At 37.8% G+C, this 17,627-nt stretch overlaps 4 protein-coding genes across 4 annotated transcripts; 2 read left to right on the top strand and 2 right to left on the bottom strand.

Annotated features, from left to right (window-relative positions):
• Positions 1–1,446: 1,446 nt before the first annotated feature.
• On the bottom strand, positions 1,447–8,691 carry LOC110411350 (copper-transporting ATPase PAA2, chloroplastic). The gene is made up of 17 exons (XM_021421473.2): positions 7,976–8,691; positions 7,793–7,870; positions 7,499–7,596; positions 7,324–7,377; positions 6,966–7,052; positions 6,608–6,769; positions 6,291–6,401; positions 5,920–5,988; positions 5,626–5,735; positions 4,998–5,103; positions 4,425–4,491; positions 3,892–3,971; positions 3,351–3,808; positions 2,855–3,029; positions 2,396–2,527; positions 2,048–2,198; positions 1,447–1,923 (listed from the first exon to the last, which is right to left on the bottom strand). Exons 1-17 carry the CDS (start codon positions 8,613–8,615, stop codon positions 1,796–1,798), a joined length of 2,706 nt encoding a protein of 901 aa, XP_021277148.1. The 5' UTR covers positions 8,616–8,691; the 3' UTR covers positions 1,447–1,795.
• A 255-nt stretch (positions 8,692–8,946) lies between these two features.
• On the top strand, positions 8,947–10,154 carry YLMG2 (YGGT family protein). The gene is made up of 3 exons (XM_021421476.2): positions 8,947–9,328; positions 9,410–9,624; positions 9,710–10,154. The coding sequence occupies exons 1-3, from the start codon at positions 9,002–9,004 to the stop codon at positions 9,975–9,977; spliced, it is 810 nt and encodes a 269-aa protein (XP_021277151.1). The 5' UTR covers positions 8,947–9,001; the 3' UTR covers positions 9,978–10,154.
• Positions 10,155–10,250: 96 nt separating this feature from the next.
• Positions 10,251–11,769, top strand: LOC110411353 (uncharacterized). The gene has a single exon (XM_021421477.2). The coding sequence runs from the start codon at positions 10,592–10,594 to the stop codon at positions 11,162–11,164; it is 573 nt and encodes a 190-aa protein (XP_021277152.1). The 5' UTR covers positions 10,251–10,591; the 3' UTR covers positions 11,165–11,769.
• Positions 11,770–11,897: 128 nt separating this feature from the next.
• LOC110411351 (RNI-like superfamily protein) lies at positions 11,898–15,248 on the bottom strand. Its single transcript, XM_021421475.2, has 6 exons — positions 14,466–15,248; positions 13,620–14,053; positions 13,338–13,499; positions 13,061–13,136; positions 12,639–12,794; positions 11,898–12,363 (listed from the first exon to the last, which is right to left on the bottom strand). The coding sequence occupies exons 1-6, from the start codon at positions 15,120–15,122 to the stop codon at positions 12,223–12,225; spliced, it is 1,626 nt and encodes a 541-aa protein (XP_021277150.2). The 5' UTR covers positions 15,123–15,248; the 3' UTR covers positions 11,898–12,222.
• Between the last annotated feature and the right edge of the window lie 2,379 nt (positions 15,249–17,627).

A 17,627-nucleotide genomic window follows, 5' to 3' on the forward strand; every position in this document is an offset into this window, starting at 1 on the left:
CCCCATCATAATTTGATTCTTTTTTTAAAAATTTGAATTTTAACGTACACCGTTGGTTCCGAAATTGTTGTTTCTTTCAACTGCCACGTAGACAAGAAAGAGGAAGGGCCACCACGTGTAACAAATGGGGAGCATGGCAACGTGGTTACATGCCAAGTGGATATTTGCTTGGGGAAAAAAAAATGAAAACACACAAAAGAATAATCAACGGTACAGTAGAGTAAATGTAGAGGGGGTAAGGTGGACCCACCAATCACATGTAAAGCGTTTTTGCATGGAAGTCCTTTCAACTAAATATGTTCCCAATCACGTGCCCATTTAATGTGTGTGTATTTTAAGGTTTTTTATTTTTTATTATTTTTGGGTGTCGTGGGGCCATCAACCTTAGGCAGCGCCATGGCCATGTTTCTTTTCCCCATGAATTTACCCCAACTGACTCCAATCCCAACTCAGTTTTATGAATTATGAAAGAATTCTTAAGGAATTTGCATTCGCAATTCAGCGCTGGGACTGTGAAATTTCTATCCTGATGAAAACTCCACAGTTTCCCTCTTACCACTCGTATTTGTTTATTGCTACAAACGTAAATGAAGGCTTCGTAGAGAAATGACACTGCGTGAAAAGAATCTGATTTGCACATTCTCGAAATTTATTTTTATTTTATTCTTTAGGACGTTCTGCCGCCGAAACTTTCTTCCTCCTCCAGAGAAGATCTTTGATTCTTCTTCCTAAATTTAATACTGCTGTATAATTCGGTTTCATCCTAATGGGAATTGGGAAAGACAAACAAACCTCCTTGGAATGTGGCCCGTGAAGGACATTGTTTTAGACTTTGTAGGACTAAGCAAGCAAGATTCTCTCCCTTGTCTCGCTCACTTTCTCAGGTTCAGCTGATTTCTGAAGCATGATGTATTGATGTGGTAATGCATTGGGGGATTAATTGCCATTAATGCTTTAAATATCAGCTATGACTTTCTTCTTCTTCTTATCTTTGGAAGCGGGGGTGGGGCTTGATGGGGATGGATGGAATGACAGAAGGTTTTCATTCAGTGATTTGAACTGGGTACTTGGTGGGGGCACGGCGATGGCGTGGAGCAGGGCCAATAGAAGTTATGGGAGAGGACCTGAAAACGTACCCGAAAATAATGGAGTTTCTGTCGTGAACTTAATTGTGATCCATTTCTACATGCATTTGGCAACGTCCTTATACTGAGCAGAGCATCATCAGTCTCTGAGTCAAAGAATCTGCTTGGCCACAGCTTTGCAATTCCGTAACCAAGCAATTGAGTGGTTCAATGGACACTTCGCACGTGATTACACCAGCTGCTCTCTTTGCAAGAATCAGTGGAGGAACATGCTGTGTTTGGCCCTAAGAAAGCTGATAATAAAGCAGTATTAAACAATGGCGGAAAAAGAATAAAAAAGAGGTTAAGGAAAACGCAAAGCAAATGAGAAATGCATCTTTTGTTCTTTCACTTAATCGGACGAAGAAATTACATTTATCGTTACAGCACAAGTGCCCTAATTATTAGACTTCGATGGTACTAGATGGATTACACGTTGTGCCCACCAAGTAACCTTGCAGTTTGATAATGGCTTTGCTTGTCCACAAAACCATTTCAACATGCTTTATTATAACATAATAAACCACAAGCTAAACCCAATGACGAGAGAGAGATAGAGAGAGAGAGAGAGAGAAATTGATGTGCTCTCATTTTTCATTCTTGCTCATCTTTGAGTAAAAGAAATACCATCTCGGGATATTTATTCAATGGATTGGACTGGACTACTTTCGTTAACTCGGACCAGCAGGGATTTGTGATATTTTCGCAACATTATGTTTCCTGATCTTCTCAAGCCCATGGAGACGTAAAAGCAAAGAGTTGGTTACAACAAATATTGAGCTCAAGGCCATTAGCCCACCTGTCAAGCCCAATACAAAAGAGTGACGCAGCTTAGTCATAATCCTAGATGTGAAAGAGAATATATTCTGGGGACCATATGCATATAAATGTGTGTTACTCTGCCACTTTTCCAATTTACTTACCAGAAAGTGATGGTGTCATGGCAAAATCATATTGGGGAAGTAATACACCAGCAGCAATGGGGATGGCAACAGCGTTATATGCTACTGCCCATGATAAATTTTGGTACACTTTTGCCATTGTTGCCTGTGCAAGATCCAGCGCATCTACTACCTGCCAGGGAAGTCTTCAGTGAGAATGAAAGTATATGCCTGGTATTCTATGGAGCAGCCAAAACATAATCTTTGTAAACATCTTTTAAAATGGCAAAATTGACTAGCTATAAAGTTTATAGTATCACCAAGCTCATGTAACATGTTGTACGCGGTGCAACATGAACACTGCAATTAAGAACTCGAACAATAGCATACCTGTGAGAGTCTGTTTCCAAGAAGTATAATTGATGCTGCATCAGAGGCTGCAGTATCTTGTGCTTCAGTCTGCATAGAAATCCCAACATCGGCAAGAGCCAAAGATGGTGCATCATTAATGCCATCCCCTACCTTTAGAGAGAAAAAAGATAGACAAATGAGCTGGACATATTTGTAACAAAGCCACAGTCTAGGACTAGCATGTGTTACTTTTATCAGGGTCATCCTAAATCTTCCTCAGCTCACTATAAATGTGATCCTGGGACAACTAATCATTGAAGGAAAATATAATATAGGTACTTCTTCATCTAAGTCAGTGGAGTAGCAATACTGCCCGCTTTTAGTAAAATATGAAGAAGTCCAATTATTGACTGAAGAGCCAGTTGAGATTTAAGAATGCTTTAGATTATTAATCAAAATTAAATTCTAGAGGACTGATTGTTCTGGGAGAGATTATACCATTGCAATGCGATGTCCTGCAGTCTGAAGAGTAGATATAACCCTTGATTTCTGCTGTGGAGTCAGGGATGCATTAACAAATTCGCTTCCTATTCCAACTGTCTCTGCAATAGGTGCAACTGCCTCTTCCCTGTCTCCTGAAATAAGGATTGTTTTGATACCCTTCTTCTGAAGTCTTTTATAAACAAGACAACAAAACAACCACAAATGACAAAAGGTCAGAAAATAAGATTCGTACATGGAACATTTTTCATCAGCAGTTTTATGCATGTTCACCATATTTTTGATGGAACAAATGGGAAAGCAAATGAAAGTTTTAATTGTTGCTATTCTAGTTGAAACATAAAGAAGAGTTAATAGAACTTCATGACCAACCACGGATGGAGAACAATCAATTGGGCATTGGCTACTAATTAGGACTTGTAGCTAATGTCCATGTCAAGCCAGGGAATGGAGAGAACTCTCCAACATGGTAAAAAGAATATGAACATATTACCTTCTCACTGTAGACTCAGCATCATACCGCAAACTGTCAGATATTCCTATGGCACCAATAACACCTTCTCCCTCGCGTCCAACATAGACAGCTGTTTTTGAATAGTTTGATGGTGATGGTGATGGTGATGATGACTGATGCATTATTGCATGTTCCAAATTCATTAAATCAGAGGGCTTTGCTTTTATCTGGAATCGTTCATTAACCCATTTTAAATTACCAACAGCAACCAAATGTCCATTTACTTCAGCTAAGGTTCCAAAACCTGGTTCAACTAGTTGCCCTCTTGTTTCTGGAAATGCCAAATTCAACGATTCTGCCTTCTTCACAATAGCCTTAGCAATTGGATGTGTTGCTGTTCTCTCTACTGCTGCAGCAATTTGAAGAATTTCTGATTCATCATAAGCAAAGGAAGCCACTGAGGAGACAGTGGGTTTTCCTTCAGTGAGAGTCCCCGTCTGCGCATTGGAAAAGAGGGTAAGGTTAGAGTGAAAGTTATAAAATAGCAGAGAGAGAGTATTATTTTCGAGTGTAGAAGTACTTTATCAAAAGCAACATGGTCTACACCGGCCAAGCGTTCCAGAACATCCCCTCCCCTTATAAGCAGTCCTTGCCTTGCTCCTGATGATTATCATTGCAGCAATATAAAATTCAGTATAACAGGCAGTTTAATTGTTGATTATAAAATGTAAATAATCAATAATAAAGTTGAGTGGCCCGTATCCTATTCCTCAAATATAAGACTATCCAATGTGCACACCTCATACCAGTGAACTTATAGTGGTCTCAATGTCATAATGGGCAAATGTTCTAAAATAAACAATATTTCCAAAGTGCGGATTTGGGAATTCCTCAAAATCGAAGTTTTCCCATTGAATTCTTCCCGATGTTCTCAATAGTTATTAGAGTATGAGACAACCAAAACTCTCCACATATTTACTTACCTATAGTTAGTTAGGACTTGGTCATACTATCTTCTAACTGGTAAATATAAGTATATTACACATTCACTATATCAATACTAAACAGAAAAGGTATCAAAATCAAGATTTATTAACAAGCTAAATAAATTACCAAGAGAGGTGCCAACAAGGATTGCTGTTGGGGTGGCGAGACCCAGTGCACATGGACAGGAAACTACCTGAAAAAAGATAACTAGCATTACAAAGTGACTGTGCAAATATATATATTTGCTCGATTATTTAGAGAAAGTGCAAATAAAGCACATCACTTTAAGCCCCAATTCTCGAAGAAAATGAGGGCAACTATGTAAGCAATAATCTCCAGGTACAACCTGGTCAAAAAAAGAACATCAAAGTAGTCTTGTAAATTTTTTTTTTATTTGAATCTTTAATCATATTGCATCTTTTTCTAAATTTTGGCCATTACCATTCTTACCAGAAAATCTCCCTCAAATGTGTTTTGCAACTTTTAACAGGAAAATGCAGAAAGGCATAACTTTTTAACTTGTTTCCTTCTTTTCAAAAAGAAAAAAGAAGTTTCTTTAATGATATTGAGATTAATCTTATGATTGACAACTTTCTTGGCAACCAAATAGACAAAAACGAAAACTATGCAAACAATCAGGCAATCAATATTTAGGCAATAAGCTGGTGAAGAAATGCATGTAAACATAAGATTACTCACTAGTACATCCACAGCAAGTTTCAAACTCATAAGTAAAGGATCTCCATCCGGCCCAGCAATGTCATTGAGCAAAACATCTGGAAATATGTGTGTCCCGGCATAATACCTGGATATCAAAGCAACAAGGAGACAAGAAGCAAGAGTTAAGCTAGTAGAGAATCAGTGGGATGCTGGGAGAGAGTCGATAACATATCTATAAGCAACTAAAACAAAAGCCCACAGGGACCTCTACTAGCATGGGAAGTTAAGGCAATGTGTAAACTAAATGCACAACTTCTAAAATGGAAGAAATTTAAAATTGTCCAGCCCTTGCTTAAATTGATGCCCTAATTGTTACAGGCATATACAAAAGTAGAAGTATGCGGAGATCTTAGATGGAACGATGGGGAGAGAACAACTAGAGGTGAAGTGCAGCTAAAATTGCCATCATCTTCTCAAAGTAAGATTTCAACTATTTGAACTTTGCAAATCGAATAACAATTACCCATTCAGTTTTGTGAAAGCATCTAAGAGTTACATACATATCTTTAATAAATAAATTAAAATCTTGTTTTTTCCATCAATTTTAAGCACCCCAACTTTCATCAGTCTATCCAAAGTTAATACATCTGAAGAACAAACCCCATACCAAAAGGCAAAGGTTGCTGCCGACAGAGTCATTATGCTGTATACAAATGGCCCAGCTATCGCATCTGCAAGCCTTTGCACTGGAGCTTCTTGTCCTTGAGCATCCTCAACCTGAAAAAATATTGGAAGCTTACTCAGGCCAAAAGGATGCAATGGTTTGTCATTTGTAATTAAATAAACATGGGACAATTATACCCAGTGCAGTAAGAGGCAAAGTATAGTGACTCATCAAACATCAGATGTCAGAACATGACTGTCTGATTAATCCAATAAAAAGGTTCACTAGGGCACTAACCATTCGTACAATCTTAGAAATAGTTGAGTTGGAGCCTGTGGAAGTTGCTTCAATCCTTAGAGGACCATCCTGAAATATATAAACATCCATAAAAATGAATGATGAATGCATGGGTAAGTGAATTTAATGGAAACTTCTTCAAAAATAATTCAGAAAGAATCCAAGTTTAGTCCCAACTTTCAATCTTTGTCTAGCTCTCCCACTCAGGTCTAATTATCTCAAGCAGTCCAGCTAGTAAGCACTTTAATATAAAAGGTTATAACTATATCCCTGAAATAAGCAACGGTCAAGCATTTCTCACCCCTAAAGTAAAAGCCAATGGCATAAGTCATAGCATTTCAAAGTTCTATTCCCCAAAGTAACAATCTTACCCAGTTTATTGTTCCAGCAGAGACCCTGAGACCTTTCTCCTTGAATACCGGAAGTGATTCTCCAGTCAGCATGGATTCATCAACCACACTTCTTCCTGCAAGGACTTTCCCCTGTGTAGGGAATTTTAATTATAGCAGATGTCAATTTGTGTGAAGTAAATTCAATCATACAGTTATTATAAAAGGTTCATCTTAGTTTTATATCATTAGCAAGATGTGTTGGCTTCAAATGAAAGTACAAATGTATATGTACCAAGTTTATGAAATTCAGTGTATGATCCACTCAAACCTGATGTTATAACATATTCAAGACTTACATCTGTAGGAATAGTTTCTCCAGGCAAAACTAACACTGAGTCTCCAATTCGAATATCATCTGATGGAACCTCAATGCAAATAGCATCAGAGCAAAGCACAGAATCAGCAGATGAATCATCGTTTGAAGTAATCACTAGTCTTGACTGAGTGGAAATCAATGACTGCAAAACAATGAACTCACATGTGAAACCACACAAAGAGCAAGAAGTTCAAAATTTAGGGTGAATATGTTAGAAGAATGTTTTGCAAGTAAAATCTGTGTATCCATAAAGCCGAAAAGCAGAGTCATTGGCCATTGGCCACGAAACAAGAAAACAAGCGTAATAGCACCAAAAGCAAGTATCAATTCTAACTCACTAAAAGTTCATTCATGTCACTAGATGCTTGAATCCTAGCTTTTTCCTCCAGAGAACGTCCCAGCAGCACAAAACCAAGAAGCATGACCTGCATACTAAAAAATCAGGAAACTTCATGAGAAACTGTTATCAACCAAACTATCAGACATTCATCTAAGTTGTTTCTGCATATATAGAAATAGCGATCACTAGATGTAACCAAGGGGGTCATATCACGATGCATTCGGCAGCTGTAACTCAACAACGATAAAAGGGTCCTAGGCTTAGCTTAAAAGTTAAGGAGTAGAGCATAATGTCAAAAGGCGCAAAAAGAATATTGATAACAAATATTGCAAAGAAGTAAAAGTAAGGGAAATCACCGGTTCATCAAAGAAGGATGCGTCCCATGCAAACTCAGGATTAAGAAGTGACACCTACAAGAAAATAGGCAAATATAAGAACAACTGAAACAAGCAAATTGATTCCACAAGGCTACACTCAGAAAACTGAATATCAGCTTTCAAACCACAAGGAAAGAAAGAAGAAGAATCTCACTGCACTAATGATAAATGCCGCAATTGATCCAAATCCCACGAGAGAATTCATATTAGGTGATCCTTTCTTGAACGCCATTAGTCCATCAACTAGCAGATCTGCAACACAAGTTTCAAGAAATTTGATTGAAGTCAACCTTTACTCACTAGGGTATTAAGACACTAAAAGATTTTTGCTAGCTAGTGCCTTAAGATAAATATCTTAAAATGCATTTAAAATTGTTGTCTATAAAGCAACTTCTTAAATACCACCTAAATGTTAATATATGTGCAAATAAGGGAGGAAAAAACCAACCTCTTCCTGGCCCCAGCAAAGCCGCTAAAGCCAATCCACCTTTAACATAAGAATTATGAAGGACCTCCAAAAATGGTCCTGCATCAAACATAGTAATTAATTTAAATCAAAGTACCAATTCAAAGAGTCATTATCACAGATCTTAATTTGAATAAGAATTATTCCTTCATTGAAGTATATTACCATGGGCGATATGAATCCCAAGCGAGTGCAAAATATGTGAAGCGTGAGATCCACAACAAAGCGCCACCAAAGTCCAAGCAAAAGCCACTCGATTCCTACTCTTCACCAGCAATTCCTCTTTCTTCTTCAACATTTCCTTCCATTTTCTCACATTCTCTCCGATTCCAAGCCCCGAAACCCTCCTCTTCGCCATGAACCCGCACTTGCTCACGCGTTGAGCTATACTCTCCGCAACACTCTCCACGGTCTCGCTCTCTATCACCTCTTGCTTCAACTTGATCGCCGCCGTTTCTGTCAATAAGTTGACCACGACTGATTCCACTCGCTCGTCGGAGGAGATAACGGATTTAACTCGGGATACGCATCCGCCGCACATCATCCCATTGACATCGAGGAGAACCGAAGAGTCTTTAGGCTTTTGTTTTGGCGTTTGGAGAGACGATTCTTGCGACTGCGATCTAGTTTCCAGTGAGTTGAATAAGATGAAACCAGGAGTTGAGCGAGGCAGGGAATAGAAACTACTGCGACGGCGCCGTTGGAGCAAGTCAAAGCGGTCAATCTTAACTTTCGAGCCATAACTGAAGGAGAGCTTGGGCTGAGTCGATAAAGAGAGTCTTAACAGATCAGCCGCCATTGCCATTGTGTTTTCGCAGAAGGATAAAGAAAAAAACGAAATATAGAGAAGAGAGAGTTTCAGAAGACGATCGTGGATGAAGGAAGAGGAGGTAGTTGAATTATTGAAAACATTATCCAATCACCCTTCGCCACGTAAGCTCGCTATTATATCCGCACGTTTTTTTGTTGCTATCGTTAAATTGAAGTCACACCTACTTTGTGGTCAAAAACAGCAGAAGAGCCAGCCTGGCAAGTCAGTACTTAATTAAAAAATCGTCAATCTATTTGCAATCCAAAACGCTGCGTTTTATTGCAGTGAAAAGAACCACAGTGAAGTAGCAAACAAGATCGTGCCACGTTGTATACATAAAAGTCTCTCTTTTAAAATCCTAATCCACTGAAAAAGAAAAAATGTTATCTTCTTCTTCTTCTTCTTCTTCTTCTTGCAAAGAAATGGCCGTTACCGAGCCTGCCCAAGAGAGCCTAAAATCTAAATCCCCAACCTCAGTTCCCAAATCTTTGTTGCTTTCTTCAGCATTTTTTCAGAAGCCATTTGCGCCTCCATTTTTGAGGCCAACGAAGCCCAATCTCGCTCCCGTGGTTCCTCAAAATATAATTCGTGACCTTCACGATTCAGTCGTTTCAACCGCCGATAGTTTCTTCAATTTCCTTAAACAAAATCCAGCTTTCAAAAATCTACTCTCCTTATCCTCCGACTTCCAAAGCTTCTGCAATGAGGTAACTTATTTCATTAGCTATCTCTCTTTCATTCCCATTCAAGGTTTTCTTTTTGGGTACTAATTCCAATTTTTACCATAGGTAACGACTTTCAGAATCAATTCCAGGAAGGTTAAGAATTATTCTCCGCTGACAAATCACAATTTTGCAGCGGTTTTACCTGGTGATTCAGTGGCAGGGATCGTCGTAGCCAATGGAATCCTTAATTTCTTAAACATTTACAACACGCTGTTAATTGTAAGGCTGGTTTTGACTTGGTTCCCCAATTCTCCTCCAGCCATTGTTAGCCCCCTCAGGTAAGGATACCAATTCCATGGAATTTCAATAAACTAAAATACTTTAATTTCTTTTAATATAAACTATGTTTTTTCTTTGGTTCAGTACTATATGTGATCCGTACCTCAACATTTTCCGCGGGATAATTCCACCGCTGGGAGGAACATTGGATCTCTCTCCAATACTTGCATTTCTGGTTCTAAACGCATTTACTAGTACCGCCGCCGCACTTCCGGCGGAGCTTCCGATGGCTGGACAACCTCCGAAAAGCGCTTCATCTCCTTCTTTGTTCACTGATTTAACCTCATCGCAGAAGAAGTGGATGAGACGGCTCAATGGCAGCCGGTCCAAGAGCTCCAATGGCGCCAGTTAAACACCTTTTTGTTTTATTAGTCATTTTTGTGTTTACTTTGTACCGGTTGATCACTGGAAATTCTTGTGCTATGAAGGTATCCAATTTTAACCGCTAAAATAATTCTTTTAGGGGATGATTAGCAAAAAACAACTTCTAATTTCAAATGTAAGAACTCTAGCCAAAAGCTTTACTGTCTGCTACTATCTGTTTCCCTTGACTGGTTTATTTATGGTTGATCACAAATGGCATCATTTTCCCTTGTTTAATCAAACTTTAGGAATAATCGGATCGGAATCAAATGCGATGATAAAAGAGGAATTTTGCAGATTAATTCTGCTCCAAGAATCTGATTCCAAAACAATTTAATATGGCTGCCTTACCTCTTGCAAAATTTCCACGTATCTTGAGAACTTCTGGAAGGATTCCCAAGGGATAAGGGTTTATAGAGGTTGCTCTTTATACTTGAACGCTTTGGGCCTTTCCCATGGCCGTTGGATTGGAATGTTTGTTGACCATTAACTATATTCCAAATGGATGGATCCAGAGGCCAAATGAAAAATAGGGAGATAATATTAAGAAACAATTTGCTCAATGACAGAAAAGGGCTGTTTCTCCTGAAATTTGTGTTATGAATGGAGCCGATTGCCATGCGCAGGTCAAGCAGGTCTTGCTCATATGAGAAATGGGTAGCGATCGTCTTGACCATTCTAGCCGCGGTTTCACCTCTTTATGTCAACCGGCAGTCGGTTAGTGAAGCGGAGTTTGAAGAGCAATACATGGACTTGGCTTCATGGTTGCGCCTGCTGCTTGTGCTACTGATCTTGGCTTTTGCTTTCTTACTTTACTTGAACCAGAGATTTACCAGGTCTGATCCTCATTGGATCAGGTCAAGCAACTCTTCGTCATATGAGAGGCTGGTGGCAATAGGTTTGGTCATCTTAGGTGTGGTTTCACCTCTTTACATCAACAGGGCAACGGTGAGCGAGCTAGAACCTGACGAGCAGCCCATCAACTTTGCTTCTTGGCTGCCTTTGCTGCTATTGATATTAATCTTGGCCATTGCTTTGTCGCTTTACTGTGACAGAAGCTTTACGAGGTTTGATCCTAACTGGATTCACAGAGTTGGTGGTTCTTCTGCTGGAATCTTACTAATTCTTCTGGTTCTGGCATTTGTTTTGAAGTGTAAGGCTTCTGGTCTGAACTGAGAAGCTTGGTTGAAGTTGAACCTTGTGGAAACAGAAAGCGCTTTATACACAGACATAAGTAATGAAACGTCTGTTTTTGCCTTGTCGTGGAGATGAAGATCCTCTGTTTCCTAGTTTCCAATATCAAACTATCTCCTTGTAAGAAGCAAGAATATAAGGTTAATTGTCAAACTGGTGTTTTCTCTGTAGTGTATTCTTCTCTTCCTAAACATCCGTAATCCTTGTTAGATTTAAATTCTAGCTGTTGGGTTGGCCAAGAGAAAAACAGGGCACTGCACACTGCACTATAAACGTAACCTCTATAGCTGATAACATTGAATGGATGTATGACCAAAAGAAAATATGGTTAGAACCCATGTTTTAACCATGCTGAACCGATGCCAAAGGCCTTATGGAAGAAAACCAGCATTTAACTTCCACAGAGTTCCAAATCGGATTTGTTTTCTAAATTGGAATACAACGCCTGACACTGTCTTGTTTAACCTCTTGCCACAATTTACTCTCAAGGTGTGAATGTAGTTCGACAATGTTTCCTAGTCACAATATGTAAGATGCATACTCTAGATACTTTCATGGAGCAGGGCAAACCATACCAAGTAGGCCTACCATCTCACCTTGGATTTGTGAGTTTAAAACATTTTCAAACCTCAATCATATGTTCCGTAACTGAGATAACAAACTTAACCCTGATCTGATAAATATGAAAAACAGAAGACAAGCATATAGAATCAACTGAAACACTCTCAATAAGGGAGAAGAATTCTCTCTCTTTAATATGATCATATAAACTATCCAAAATATTCCATCGACCATATACAGTTTTTGGTTGATCACGAATTTGCTAGGACACCAAAAAAAGGAGTGAGGTATATCTCTAAAGAGATTAGTTGGTTTGGTGTCTGGTAACAATTTCGTAGGTATGTTTTCAAAACTGAAGGCTCTGAATGGACAAAGTAAAAGAGGGTACTTTTAGTTGTCAGTGTTGCTATTGTATAAGTCAATGAATGAAGCTGGGCCTTGCAAACTGGGTAACCAGGTTATTCAAGCTGTACTAATCATCATAAACTACTGATAGGTGAATAGTGCAATGGAGCTTCTTGGGGTTCAAGCATACTGAGATGTTTTGATACTGTTGTCATTTTCAGTCCAATGATCTGCACTTGGGCATTTGAATGCCCACCTAAAAATACTTCTGTAATCTGCATCAAACACAAAAAGGTCCCGGATCAGAAACACAACAGCTGGCATCAACTGCAAGATGCTTTTCCACCTATTTAAATTTGCATTTACTCTTTGTTGCTGTTTAGGTCAGTGGAACATGAGGAGAAACAAGCATTTCTATTTTGAAAATTGCATGTACATATATTGACAGGGATAACTATTGGGTTTTATATAAATCATCACCTGAAGCAGCAATTATGCATGGACAGGATGCGTTTTAATTAGAGAGAGACAGAGAGCTTGGCAAGTGTACCTGTGTACATCCAAAGAGTTTTAACAGCCTCAGCGACAGGCAACTATCAACAATCAGTCCCAGTGCCTCATCTGTTAAATTGCGGCACCATGATAAGTCCAAACTGAACAATTTTCTTGAACATTTGGAAAGTGAACATGCAGTGTTCAGCCCCACCTGTTATAATTGTTCACCACCTTGAGTTAGTTTACCAATTACTACATGCTTGCAATATGGAATGTAAGAAGCTGAAGTAGCCAGTACATGCAACGTCAATGTCATAGAATGAAATCATTCGGCTTTCAAGCACAAAAAAGTGAGTCAGACAGCAGATTTGGGAATCATTCAACAATCATTGCAGGATAATTGGTATCTTTGGTGAGGACAAAAACAAAAAGCAAAAGCTTAATGAGGTAAGGCATGTTGATAACTTGATATCTCACCAAAATAATGTTATTCAGGGACAGTTCAGTTAAAGAACCTCCAGAGGCTTCTAAGAAGGCTGCAATAGCTTCATCACTGTCATATATATAGAAATAATTTGTGTCAGTTGCAGGTACTGCTTCCCTAAAAGTCAAAAGAATGTATATTACACAGGAGTGTCTACTGTATAATTGACAAACATAGAATAATTAAACATGTGACAGTATCATGATGAGTATATCATTATCTACAGAAGCTAAGAAATGAACAGCAGATAAGCATAGGATGAAGGGAAACCTAAAACCATTGCGGCACAGTTTAAGTCTGTTAATTGATCGACAGCCATTGGCAAGATATCTCATTGATAAATCTGTCAAGTTACGCAAGTAAGAGAGGTCAAGGGCACATAATCTGGAACAATTTTTTCCCACAAATTTGAGAGATATATCAGTCAATTCCCTGCAACCCAAAAACACCTATGTTACCAAAACTGATGCTAGATTAGAGAAACAGATATAAAAAATGTTAAACCTCCAATGTATACTTTTAAATCAATTAGAATGATCTCAGAGAACTCACACACAATTAGCGAAAACAAGCTCCTTCATATTTTTGCCACATGCTTCAACCATTCCAACGACAAAATCATCACAAACAGTCTGAATTCCAGCCAATGACAGCACTTCCAGACATTTAAGCTTTTTCAGTGCAGGCAATACAACCATAGCTTCTAAATTCTGACATTCATCTAAATATAGCTCTCTTAAGGTAGATTCAAAACAGCTAGCTAGATTGTTGATGCCAGCAGACGTGAGAAGGGAACACTGGCTCAGATTTATTGACTGCAGAGCAGGTGCAGACAGCGCAAGTAGATTTAGGCCTTTGTCTGACAAACGATATGCACCATCCAGAGACAAGGTAACTAAAGCAGGAAGGCTATTTGATGAATGAGCTAAGGTGCCTTGTAACACATAATCAGGCAAACACGATCCGCACAAGTCAAGCTGCAGCACCTGCCTCCAGAGCCCAAAAACATCATAAATAACTGACAGCCAGGTGCCCACGTCTAAATAAGTATATAGTCCACAAACATATTAGAAAAACCAATTCTGGGAGTACCCTAAACGTCCTAGTTTGGTTTCTTGGTCATATATATTGAAAGCCAAAAGCCAAGTACTAATCCTTCAATTACAATTGTTTTCCCCTTCTTTTAAAACTTTCACAAATTATAACTGAGGCAAATTTTCGAGAAGAAAATAGCTCACAGAGTCACTAATACAACTTCAGAGATAGAACCAAATAATCCCTCAAGTCCATCGGTGATATGCTAAGGTTGCATTGTAAAACATGGAGAGAGAAAAGAAAAAATTCTGCCAATTCAATTAAAAAGGGAAGATAGAATAACCTGTGTCAAACGTCACTTACAATCAAGTTCTTAGTATCACAACAGCCAAACAACTTGGTGAATTCGTCTTCAGTTACTCGTGAACAGTCATTCACTCGTATCTCTGTTGGTGATCCCCTAACAAGAAGTTCCAGAAAATGAGCATCCATTTTCCGATAATCACACACCAACTGACTAAGCTTATGCCTCAGCACATCAGGAACATGCTCGAGCGATACCATTGCCTCGGCATTCTTTGCAAGAGTACGCAAACTAAGGTCCAGCAATGAAGGAACCTCACGAGCCATAGAAAAGGACGACCCTTTATAATTCTTAGGCACCCATTTGAACTCCGCCTCCAATCCACCCCTTGAGTACTTCTTTTTGTCAGTTAAACTCGAATTTCGGGTTTTGATCATCTCTAATGCCATAACAAAAGGACTTTCTAAGTCTTCTGCCTTATCATCCTCATCAACAACAACAACAACATTCTTTGAAGCTCCATCCTTATTTGTCTTAGATAAAGATTTCAAAAAATCTCCTTCAGAATCAACTTCATGTGCAAGCCTTTGGGCAAATTTTCTAGCAATCTCATGGTGTCTTCTTGAATCTTCCCTCTTTCTTGAGACGTAAAAATCCTCGGTTTCATCATTCCTCTTATAATCAATTTCCCCAACAACAAGATCAATAGTTTTCATAGTATTAGTACTTCCCAAAAATTCAACTTCAGTATCTTTTTGCTCCTCTGCTTCGATTGGTGGACCGAAAAATGAAATCGCTTTATCTGTCCCTATCTGCGTCAATCCCAAATCAAGATCAAGATTAGTTTTTCTTCCTCTTCATCAAAACCATCTAATTTTGCTTTTCCTTTTTCTTCAACAGAAAATCTCGTCTTTTGCTTGGAGAACCAACAATTTCAACATCTGCGTATCTTTCCATTCTCCTCAAATCAACACCAAAGACAAGACTTTTTGAGTTGGTGGAATTCTCCGCATGTTTCTCAGGAAATCCTAAATCAAAACCCAAAAAACTGTTTCCCAAATCCTCTTCCACTGGCCGCAGATTAAGATCGAGATTGAATGTTGCCTCCTGCTGCCTACTAAAAACGGCAGTTTCTTCTTCGTTTTCTTTCTTGCTGCTCTCTTCGCTTCCTCCCAAAATACCTTCATTTTCCCGAGAATCAGTTTTCTCGAAAAACCCTACATCACCCATCCCCGGATATCTCGTTCTTCTTCGATTCTCGATCTTTTCAAAAAAAAAAAACTAACGCAAAACAACCAAAACAAAAACACCCAGTAACGAAAAACCAAGCACTTTATATAGCGCCCGCGAAAATTTTAACTGAAATTTTCGGGCTCCGTGCCTTGGGAGCTTAATCTCTGCTAAACCTTAAGACCCATTGGTTTTTATAAAGTTTGTTCTTATGAGACCATAAATAATTACATTACACATAAACACTGTCTTTGTGATGAGCAGTACCACGTGGATTTGATGTTTGGATCGGACGGTGGGCGTTGTTTTCGTGGGCTTTGGTCATACGATCGAGGAGGGAAATTGGTTCAAATTGTGTGCAGAAACAGGCTTGGCAGGAGAGTCAAATTTCGCATTTGTTTCTTGAGGTGGGGATGCCTCGTTGCTTCGTGGAAAGACCCCCTTCCCCATTCATTACTCATTTTTTAATGGGCAAAAGTTGGAAGAAAAATGAGACAAAATTTTGTTCATGAAGATGAGATATGGGAAAACCCATACAAAAAGAAGATATCAATTAAAGGATATAGAGTGGGCACTTTAATAAAAATAAATAAATAGGTGTTGAAAAAGACTTAGCTAGTCGATAGGATAGGCATTACGAGTCACATAGCACTTGGGACTGCTCTTTAAAAGACAAAAGTGAAATTTTACTTTCTCTACTGTTTTTTCTTTCGTTTTACAACCCTAATTATTATATCCCAATTTCCATGCCCTCCCCCTTTTTTTGTTTTAATATGTGTACTACTCTATGAAATTGGAGAAATGTAAAGAGGTATTCATTGTATTTTTCCAAAAATTTTGAAAAATATTGTAAAGCTAATAAAAAATACGAGTCACACGCCATATTAATTTAATAATTTTAAATTTATTAATTATTAAAAAAATTAATTAATTATAAATTAGTCATAATGATGTACGGTGACATTCTTTGGAAAAGATAAAGTATGCTATTAGTACTATATCGATTTTTTTTTTAATTTCAATACTTTTTTTTTTGGGACTATTAAAAGGGAAGGGATGTGGAATCCTATATATTGACCTTTTTCATGAGAAAAGGATTGACCACTAAATTAAACTTGGCATGCTTTGTCCTTTTTTCAGAGATTATATATTGCTTTTGCTATCAATCACAATGAGTTGATGGTACCAAATCATGCATATAAATATATATATATGACTAAATTCAATAAATCTACTTTAACCTAGAACATCTAATCTTATTATATATAAGATTTAAGGTTTTAGGTGCAGAAGATGAAAGCAAAATACAAATATCATAATAGTGGAAGTTAGCGCAACCTAATTAGAGATTTAGACTGAATACTTAAATATTAGCATGCTGTCACTGATGCCTGCAGCTCATTGGCTTTCAATTTGTTTAAAACAAGGCCCACGGGCCTTGGGCCCGAAAAGTAGGCCTAAAGCATAACTACTTACCATTTCAATTTCATTCCACCAAACTTATGTAAATAAATATAAGTAGGGACAAGGAATTGGTGGATTGGATCGGTTCGATTCAGTTTGTTATAATTAAAGATTAAATAGGTTAATTTTAAAAAAATTATTTATAATTATAAAAAATATAAATAATTTAACATTTTTCCTTTCATTCACATAAATTATAACATTTACCAGAGTTAAAAGACAACTTTTATTTTTGTTTATAAAGCATCAAATTAACATTTAAAAGTTTTGACCTCCAAGTTTTAATATTCAAAATTCAACCTAGCAAAAATAGTAAAATTAACTTTGCCAGTAACTTTATAAGTAGTAAATAAGAAATATATATAATATTAAATGTAGTTCTTTTTAAGATAAACAATAATCAAATAAATCGATTGAATCCAAGAGATTAAATAGACCAATCAAATTGAATAATTTTACTCAAATTACATATGAATAAATCGAGTTATTAATCTGATTCAATTTTAATCATTCCTAAATATAAATAT

The sequence above is a fragment of the Theobroma umbraticum genome, unplaced genomic scaffold, assembly GCF_002168275.2.
Source record: "Theobroma umbraticum cultivar Fairchild unplaced genomic scaffold, ASM216827v3 scaffold_56.0, whole genome shotgun sequence".
In the NCBI taxonomy this organism is placed as follows: Eukaryota; Viridiplantae; Streptophyta; class Magnoliopsida; order Malvales; family Malvaceae; genus Theobroma; species Theobroma umbraticum.